Source organism: Carcharhinus amblyrhynchos, chromosome 7 (assembly GCF_965287045.1).
Source record: "Carcharhinus amblyrhynchos chromosome 7, sCarAmb.v2.hapA, whole genome shotgun sequence".
Lineage (NCBI taxonomy): Eukaryota > Metazoa > Chordata > Chondrichthyes > Carcharhiniformes > Carcharhinidae > Carcharhinus > Carcharhinus amblyrhynchos.
The window spans coordinates 92471115-92481080 of NC_137330.1; the positions used below are offsets into that span (position 1 = coordinate 92471115).

Genomic DNA, 9966 nt, shown 5'->3' on the forward strand with positions numbered 1-9966 from the left:
TCCGAATGCCTATGCATTTGAGCTTAATCAATACTTATTTACCTCCCATTTGGTCAAAAGGCATTTCAACCTTGTGTCCCCCCCCACTATGTTTATAGGGCTTCTTACCGTGTCAGTTCCACGAGCAAGTCAAGCGGACTGATCAGAAGTTATACTGACTAGTGTTAACTAGATTAATGTGATATAGAATTAAACCCGTCTTTACCTGAGATAACGAATTGTGTTAATTTATGCGGAAATTAGACCAATAGATCTATATTGCCTGTGACTTTTTTGTTGGAGTGTCACTCATTTCCTGCAGAGAAGTAGCGCTTTGCAATAATAACAGATATAAAATGAACCATTCATTAAGTCAATATATTCTTTTAAGATGTATATACACACACATATCTTAGACAGCTTAGCCTTATCGTAAACGCTTTCCACAGCTGATATTGTCTCTGGCCTGCTGATTATAGGGCGCATTGTAATGGTGACTTAAAACACAGCCACTGCCCCCGGTCCCCCCCCCGGAATGGTTTCAACTGAAGGACGTCGAAAGATTTCATCTGATCAACATTTTTCAAAATCGTTTAGTTTAGCCTGCTAGAGCGCTTTTCATTGATACAAGAGGCAGAGATCAGGAATGTCTCACTGTTAACTTGTGGGACTGTCGCTATTAGCGGTGCTGCCGACAGGAGACGCAGTTACCACGCTACAAACTGCTCTGGACAGACTGAGCAAATTGCCAACATCATCCAATCACGTTTTTAATTTTCTTTTTTTAAAAAATGCTTTGGTTTTAAAGTGGATCGGTTGGACAAATCTACACTTCCTTTACAAAAAAAAAGACGTGGGAGATATTTGTTATCCAACTTTTAAACTCAGCATGTCCCTTCGAAATATTCGCCACTTCCAAGGTTCGAGTATTTGGTATGATAACAGTGATTGAAGCAGATAGTGTCTATAAAATGACGCACATGTACAGCTGACCTCGACTCCATGGGAAATACGGAATAGAGCTTCAAAATAACCAGGCTTAATTCCTCCAGGCCCGATTTCCATGCCGTCTGCAGCAATCACACATCCAGGTGCGTTGTCAAATACAATTTGTGTTATGAATATTAATTGAACTTTGGCCTCCGGGTGTTTCACTTTTTTTATTCCCAAAATCCGGGGGGTGGAATGCTGTGAGAGGAAACTCCTCGAAATCTCCTTAAATAAAAATGTATTAAGAATGACTGTGTCTCGAAAGTTGCTATAAATGATCACCTCTGCATCACTCTTAATAATCTGATCGTGCTGGAGATCTGAACCCCCGCCCCATTCCCAACAGGTCCCCTGGGCTCAAAGGTTACAGGTAACTTCAGAATTTCCCAAATGTTTGTTACCCCATTCCCACAGGAAGAGAAGGGGATCTGTTGCTGTCTGAAGGAATTAGTAAAGTGCAGTTGGGGGGGGAAGCAAGATGACAAGCGACTGCTTGATGGAGCATTTCTCTCTCATTAGCTCCAAGCCTCTCAACTTTCCATTGAATTTCTCTGCGAAATAAATCAGCCTGCCTCCTGGTCCCGCCCCTGCACTACGCTGATTGGCCGTCTGACGTCAACGGCAATGGGAACCTGGCTCCCTATTGGTTGAAAGGGAGCTGTCAATCAAGCCAGCCTGGGCTGGCCGGCTCCGGGGGGGGGGAGTTGAGAGTTAGACAGTGTAGTCTAGAAATACTGTCTGAGTGTATCTGTCTGTCTGTCTCTCACACACACAAAAGCTGACTCGCAGCCCTGTTCCAGCTTTGAAACCCAGGCTTAAACACTCGCCCAGAAGGGGAGTGCAAGACATTTGAAAAAGGCATGATTATGTGTTGCTAAGCCAGCCCAGAGCGGGGAAATGGACTCAACAATTTATGCAAATATCAGAGGCGTGCCATATCCGTGACTCACAACCGGAACTCACTGGGAAGCCATATAAAAACTAATGGGAGAGTTAATACGCAGATAGCTGAAAAGCTTTGCAGACTGCACAGCGGTGAGAATTTAAAAAAAAGACACGCCACCATCATACATATATATATAACCAGCAGAAAACAAGAAATTGATCACGTCTGCAATTTCTTTTAAACAAAAAAAACCAAAGGAAGCGAGTTTGGAAATTACGATGGCTGATGACAATGCCAACACTAAATGCAATAGTAGTTATAACGTTTTGAACTGGGAGCAAGTGCAGCGGCTGGACAGGATCCTAACGGAGACCATCCCCATTCACGGGCGGGGGAACTTCCCCACCCTGGAGGTGAAGCCCCGGCAGATCGTGCAGGTGGTGCGGAGCCGCCTGGAGGAGAAGCGGATCCGGGTGCGGGACGTGAGGCTGAACGGCTCGGCGGCCAGCCACGTCCTGCACCAGCACAGCGGGCTGGGCTACAAGGACCTGGACCTGATCTTCCGCGCCGAGCTGAGCGGCGACAAGGAGTTTCAGACCGTCAAGAACGTGGTGCTGGATTGCCTGCTGGACTTCTTACCCGAGGGGGTCAACAAGGAGAAGATCACGCCGCTCACCCTCAAGGAAGCCTACGTGCAGAAGATGGTGAAAGTTTGCAACGACTCGGACCGCTGGAGCCTCATCTCGCTGTCCAACAACAGCGGCAAGAACGTGGAGCTGAAATTCGTGGACTCGCTGCGGAGGCAGTTCGAATTCAGCGTGGACGCTTTCCAGATTAAGCTGGACTCGCTGCTGCTCTTCTACGAGTGCTCCGAGAACCCCATGTCGGAGCACTTCCACCCCACCATCCTGGGCGAGAGCGTGTACGGCGACTTCGAGGAGGCGCTGGAACATCTGCAGCACAAGGTGATCGCCACCAGGAACCCGGAGGAGATCCGCGGCGGGGGGCTGCTCAAGTACTGTAACCTGCTGGTGCGGGGCTTCAGGGCGGCCTCGGAGAGCGAGATGAAAGCCCTGCAGCGGTACATGTGCTCCCGCTTCTTCATCGACTTCTCGGACATCGGCGAGCAGCAGCGCAAGCTGGAGTCCTACCTGCAGAATCACTTCCTGGGGCTGGAGGACCGCAAGTACGACTACCTGATGACCCTGCAGAGGGTGGTGAACGAGAGCACCGTCTGCCTGATGGGACACGAGAGGAGGCAGACCTTGAACCTCATCACCATGTTGGCCCTCCGGGTGCTGGCCGAGCAGAACATTATCCCCAATGTGGCCAATGTGACCTGTTACTACCAGCCGGCTCCTTATGTGACCGACGCCAATTTCAACAATTACTACATCGCCCATGTGCAGCCTGTGTTTACCTGTCAGCAGCACACCTACTCGACCTGGTTACCCTGTAACTGAAAGGAGTAAAGCCTGTGAGAACCAGAGGGACAAAAAAAAGGGGGCAAGCGAGCAAGGAGGGTGAGAACACGAGAAGGGGGATACAGCACCTTTTGTGGTTTGAATAAAGGGTGGGAGACACACACACATACACGCACACACTCACACATAGAGAGTTTAACCCAGGCCTGGTTTGTTTAGTGCAATTGCTCCGATCTGCTCAACTTTTGTGAAAGCTTACTTTTACTAAAAAAAAAGAGATAGCTTGCGTGTATTTTTTCTAATTGAGCCAGATCGAAATATCTATTTCTTTAAACAGAAACAAATTTGGTTTCGACCCCCCCCCCCAACCCCCCGAGAGCTGGGTATGGCAGCTTTAAAATGAATTGAAAAATCCGCCCCCCCCCCCCCCCCCCACCTTTTGATTTTTCGTTTGCATTGGCTTATCCAACCCTCCCTCCCTCCCTCATTCTGGTTGGAAGCCTAAAAATGACAACATGGGATTTCAGCAGCCGTACACTCTCTTATGGTAAGGACCGATCAGCCTCTTTTTCTCTTAACAAAAAAAATGCTGACTTTTGAAGGCTGAGGGAATTTTCCCTTCTCGCCTGTTCTCCTGACGGTGGAGCAGAGAAGCTCACTCAAGTAATGAAGCTCACTCAAATGGTGAATTGCCTTCTTGTTAACGGGGTGTTTTTTCTGTGGAGGAGGGGGGCTAGGGGGGTAACATGTTTGCATTTGGAGGTTTGCCATGGATATACCAAGTGAAACTGCTTCTTCGCAGTCGCTTGCTTTATTTTTTTTGTGTTTTTGAGTGCTTTCTAAAACTCTAAATGGTTTTCGCTCCAGAGAATGCAAGATTTGTTAAACAGGGCGACGGCAGAAGTCGCTGTTGAGCTGTGTCCGTGGACTCCCGGTTTGAGAGAAGGCACACTTCACTTTTTTTTAAATATGGAAGTGTGCAGAACGCTGTGGCTAATATAATGTTTAAGGACCAAAGATTTTTTCGTTTTCTATATATATATATCATCAAAAATATACCCAAGGACAGACGTGGCTAATTTATATTTGTCTATCTGAATCAAAAAGTGCCTATTAAAAAAACGGGAATGGAGATACTGTATTCAAATTTTGTGGCTTAATCCACATTTTTTTCTTTATCAGGGACAAAAGAAACGTGTTCTTGCACGAATTACTAAATTCCCTATTTTCTTGGAAAATACTTGTGTTTAAAAAAAATTGCTGTTTATGTGATAGATTCAAAGTATGTATTGTCTTGGACAGTGTAGCACTTAGGCAGGCGTTTAAACGAAGTACTTTATAATTTCCAGTTTGTTATGAGGTTCCTTGGCACTTTGTTTCTGTTTCGTCACTCCAAGAAGGGGATCTGAGATTCTGTGAATGTGGTGTGTGTGCGTTGCAGTTGCAGATTTGTGAATTAGATCACGCACAGTTGGGTGTCAGGGGATAAATGGAAGGTGGGGTGGGGGGGGGGAGACGAGAGCTATGAAATGTTGTAGTTTGCTTATGACACCTGATTAATTGTGAAGTAGATAACGAATTTAGCTCAATAATCTAATGAAATCCTGTTAGAAGTGCAAGGTTGGGACAGACCAGTGTTGCTCATAAGCAGGCTTGTGTATGATCAGGTCGGCTGTGCCAATGCTTCATTAACCCAAACACATATTACACTTAATCTGGTTATAATTTTACTGCCAGAGTCATGTGCTTTTATTATTTTGACAGTTGTTGGGAACAAAATGTGTTCATTATCGATAAAAGGGAATCCTGACTGTGGGTGCAAAACCAAATGAAGTGATCGACATCTGACCAGTCTTTTGAGTCGGGGACATACTTGAACCCAGGCCAGCGACTGAATTGGAAAGTGACAATGCATTCAAAATTCTCTGGTTATGCATATTTGGAAAAAAAACGCTGTTGTGTAATGAGGGAGAAATCTTCCATCAGCTGTTTGAACCAAGACAACAACAGCAACTCCCAAATTGCATTGGCATGTTAAAATATTTTGACTTTTTGACCAAAACATGTTATGTCCAGATACTGCTATACTCTTCTCCACTGCAGTTATTTAAGTTAGAAATGCAGTTCAAAGTGCAGTTTTAAAATTTACAGTAAATTATTGAACGAATCCTGTTTCCAAGTGACTGCACTGCCAGCAGGAGATTGTCCTTTTTATCTTTTTAAATACTCTTAATCCTCAATATTTCTCAATCCTAATTTTGCATTTGTTCAAAGTTTGTTCTTTGTGCATTTCTGCTAGAGTTTGTCACCCCAGGATGCAGCAAAACACTGCTAATGTAAGCTGTTTGAGCCAGGAAAAAGTGTAAGTGTGTGTGGGGTGGGGCGGCGGGGGGTGGGGGGGGGGGCTCATAATCAGGAACAGGGAGGAAAATTGGCTTATTTGCAATGGGAAAGGACTGGTACCATTTATGTATATTTTTAAAAGAACTTCAGTAAATACAATCAGTTCTGAAAAATCGTGTGGTTGGTTACTTGGAAATGAAAACTTTCCATTGTAAAAAGGTGAGCTAAAAGTGAACAATGGAAGGAATTTTCCTGTACCAGTTCCGTGATTTATCAAGAACTTGATTTGTTTACTGTTGCACGTCACTTATACATTCTGCAGACCCTGACAAACCTCTCGAAATGCAGCGCATTGTTTACTTGAGGGAGGTGGGGAAATACCTTCTCTGTCCTACATTGAATGGCATGTATCTTGCTGTTTGTTCAGTGTAATGCTCCAGTGATTGATCATGCCGAGGGATGATTTATTTTGAGTCCATACCAGAAGATGCAAATTAGAAGTAGCATGTACCTGTCACAGTCGCGGTACACCTGACAGCTGCTTGCGAGGGCTTTGAATAACAGCACAGAGAGAGGGGCTGGAGAAATAGGATCAGCTGGTGATGTGGTATGCTCATTCTTACCACCATTATTTGGCGCTCCCGTGGAGACCATTCTTTAACAGCGAGTCATTGTTTATTTAGATCAACACTACGTTTGTGGTGGGCTGTAGGCATAGACCTTTTCGTTTTTCAAGCACAGGGTTTTGGGAGTGGGTACGAGAAGAGATTGCAGGAGATCTAAACCGATTCTAAAATGTAGCACTGCTGCAATACCAAAGTGGTAGAGAATGAGTAAAATGCAGTATTGTGGCTATTTTTGAGATAAGTTGCCAGAGTATTTTGAAGCTGTTTGTGTAAATTGGTACTGGATGCTGGAACTACGAAGTCTCAATTTTTTTTTGTGGCTTGGGAGGGGATGGGGGAGGGAAGAAGGAATTCTCAAGAATTCCAGTTAATAGCACATGTAGCAACATGAGGGATTTGAACTACCAACATTTTTTTGAATCGGTGAATAGAATTTCAGCTGTCTGCTGCAATTTTAACTAGCAGTGGAGCGTGGGCGGTTTCGATTTATTAAAGTAAGTGACCATCCAAGCATGAACAGTTAAAGGGTTGCTTAATAAAAAATAACCCTCCTGAATACTGTCTGTCTTCATTTCCTGAATTGGATTGGCTAATCATTCAAAAGAATAAATCCCCTTTAATGTCTACTATCATGTACAAGAGAGTGAATTATTGAGAAATGTGTGTACTTTTGTCTCTTCCCTGCCCTTTCAGATGCTTTATCCACTAATGGGAAGGGGAAACTGTTATCCAAACTTGAGGTGAAGTGGGACAGCTGAAATTCTGAAGTAAAAGGTGCTACAGCTTGCAATTTTTAAGGTTTTAAGCTTAAACTGTAATCATCTTCTGCAATGTATGCTTTTTGTTGCATTTGAATGCTCTGTAACTTGGCTTCAACCCCCCCTGCCCCACCAAAAAAAATTTCTCATAAGGGCTTGTAGGCAAAATGAACAGTTTGAGCACCTGCAAGACTCCCCAGCATTTTGGGTAGCCTGCTGCAAGCCTTGCAATTCGAGGGAAGCTCTGTGCATTTACTTTCTCTTCAACTGCCACACATATATTTGGCTTCTGAGAGGCTTCCTGTTGCAGCAAACTGTGACTTGGATTTGTCTGCTGGACTCTGTGACTGGAGTGCTCTGTCAAAGAGGAAATCGAGGAGCTGATGGAACCTAGACTTTGAAGACTTAAGCATCTGTGTCAGTCACAAAGGGAACAGATTGTGAATTTTGTTTACACAATCCAATATTTGGATTTTTTTTGTTTTTTGGTAAATAAAAAGGAAGTTATTTTTTTCTATTGGAGTGTCCAGTGTCTTTAATGTGTCTTTTTAAATTTAAAAAAAGTAACCGTTGCATTGTAATCTGTCTAGAGCATTGCTTTTATTGCTAAAATCTAAACACAGCACTTTCGCAGAAGCTGAGCATTCAGCAGGTTCTGACTGCAACTCAATAAATAGGCAAAATCCAGCCCTGCCAGCCAAATGGAGCAGGTTCAAATCGCTCAAAATAAATGGAAATTGTTGCCAAAAATTCTTGGCTTGAGTAATACTGGATTTTACCAGGTCAACCTTTTGTTCTCCTGTGCTGAGAAGGGTCATAGGAGAACAGATAGATGAGAAAATAATAGGTCAATGTCAGTAATAAAAATCACTACATTCAATAATTTAACAGGGAAGAAGGAAGATAGTTATGGGAGTCTTGGTGGGGGAGTGCATGCAAGGAAGGGATAGGGAAACAGTAGATCTCATTCCCGTGTTGAATTGTTCAAGCACCTACATTTTGAATTTTTTGCATTACAACTTCATAAAAATTGAGATTTAATTGAATTACATTTCCTAGTTTGGCACTTTTTAGAAAATTCCTTTTGTATTGCAATGACCCCATATATTGAAAGTTTTTCAAGGGCTATTAGTCATTGGAAGAATGTCTGGCCAATTCAGTGTACTAGCTTATTTTCCCTCCTTTTAAAAGTGTGACCGGCATTGGTTTGTTTTTTTTTTCTACATTGTAGCTTAACTGTAGCATGTGGACTGAGATTTTACAGTATGTGATTTGATCAGTTCTGCAACTGGTTGGTATTTAGTGATTTCACTTCAACCTTTTTTGCATTTAAAATTACTGATGTGGCTTCAGTGGCTACTTTACAAATCAATGCTTTTTGTTTTGTTTTAAAGAAATGATGTGGTCTGGCAGTTACTGTGCCCATGTTCTTGATCCGATTTCTCTCCATCGTTGGTGAAGATCACCTACACAAATTAGGAACTATGAGCCAAGTGAAGCATTAGTGGGTGCTCTTTCTGAGTGAGGTTAATGGGATTATTGAGCACTTCAGTTACAGCATTGCAACAGATCTAACACTCGGTGAGATTATGGGATAGACTGGACGAATGCCTTTTCTGATCTAAACCTGCTGCTTTCCGTTGGCTCTGAGGGTAACTATAAGAAATCAAAAGCTTTTTGAAATAACTTGAGAATTTGCTATTGATGATTTCCTTTGTATATGACTGCATGTTTTGTTGACTTTGAGTAAAATTTCTTCAGAAATGCTGTTTGCAAATGTTTAAATTAACTTTTCCTGGTGCCAAAGGAATCAAGGAATCAAATTACTGACAGCATATGTGTACTTGGCTGTTTTATGTCACTTATCAAAGTTTGCAAGGAATACATCTGAAAACATCTTGCAGGATTAAAAATCCTAGAGCAAGACACTTCTAATAGAAAAAACAGACTGTCAACTAGAAGGGCTTTTCAACAGTTTTTTTTGTAAATAGGGTGGGAAATACAGGAATGTTGAGGAATAGTTTCTGAATTTATGGTGTAATGTTGAAAGGGAAGCAATTGTAGAGTGGAAGAACAAGTGGTGTAGGTGGCAACATAAGGATGGATGAGGGACTGGTTAGCTAACTGGAGCTGAGAATAGGGATAATTGGGTGTCTTTCTGGTTGGCATTCAGTGTTACGAGAATCAGTGATGGGGATGATTTACAACCTATATCAATGATTTGGATGAAAGGACCAAATGTATGTCAAATTTGCTAGTGACAGGAAAGGAAGTTGTCAGGAGTAGGTGAAGTCTACAAATGTCTGTAGATGGGTTAAGCGAGTGGGTAAAAATTTGGCAGATGAATATTGTGGGAAAATATGAACTTGTCCACTTTGACAGGAAGAATAGAAAAGCAATGTACTCTTTAAATGAAATGTGATTGCAAAATGTGATAGTGATCTGGTTGTCCTGATAGCAATCTTTTTGGCAAACCAAATAGGTTGTCCTGATACCTGAATCACAAATTTACAGATACAATGTGATTAGGAAGGCAAATGGAATGATGGTGTTTATTGCAAGGGAAATGGAGTATAAAAGTAGGGAACTTGATACTGCAGCCCTGTAAGGTCTTAGTAAGACCACATCTGGATACTGTACAGTTCAGGTCTCTTTGTATGAAATAGGATACACTTGCTTTAGAAGCAGTTCAAAGAAGGTTCATTCAACTCATTCCTGGGATGAATGAAGTTTGAACAGGTTGGGCCTTTACTCGTTGGAATTTAGAAGAATGAGAAGTGATCCCATTTAAATGTAAATCCTAAGGGGACCTAATAGGGTAGATACTGGGAAGATGTTTCTGATTTGTGGTAAACAAGAACTGGCAGACAGTTTAAAAAGACCTTTTTAAGAAGATGTGATTTTTTTTCTTTGAGCCATTAGTCTGTGGAATTCAGTGCCCCAGAAAGGAGTGGTGGCTG

At 42.6% G+C, this 9966-nt stretch overlaps 1 protein-coding gene across 1 annotated transcript; it reads left to right on the forward strand.

Annotated features, from left to right (window-relative positions):
• The first annotated feature begins 1498 nt into the window (after positions 1 to 1498).
• tent5aa (terminal nucleotidyltransferase 5Aa) lies at positions 1499 to 3695 on the forward strand. The gene has a single exon (XM_080192795.1). It carries the CDS (start codon positions 2134 to 2136, stop codon positions 3316 to 3318), a length of 1185 nt encoding a protein of 394 aa, XP_080048921.1. The 5' UTR covers positions 1499 to 2133; the 3' UTR covers positions 3319 to 3695.
• The last annotated feature ends 6271 nt before the right edge of the window (positions 3696 to 9966 follow it).

Excerpts from the sequence above, each read along its gene's own strand:
- tent5aa (XM_080192795.1), top strand. The coding sequence starts at position 2,134 with ATGGCTGATGACAATGCCAACACTAAATGCAATAGTAGTTATAACGTT.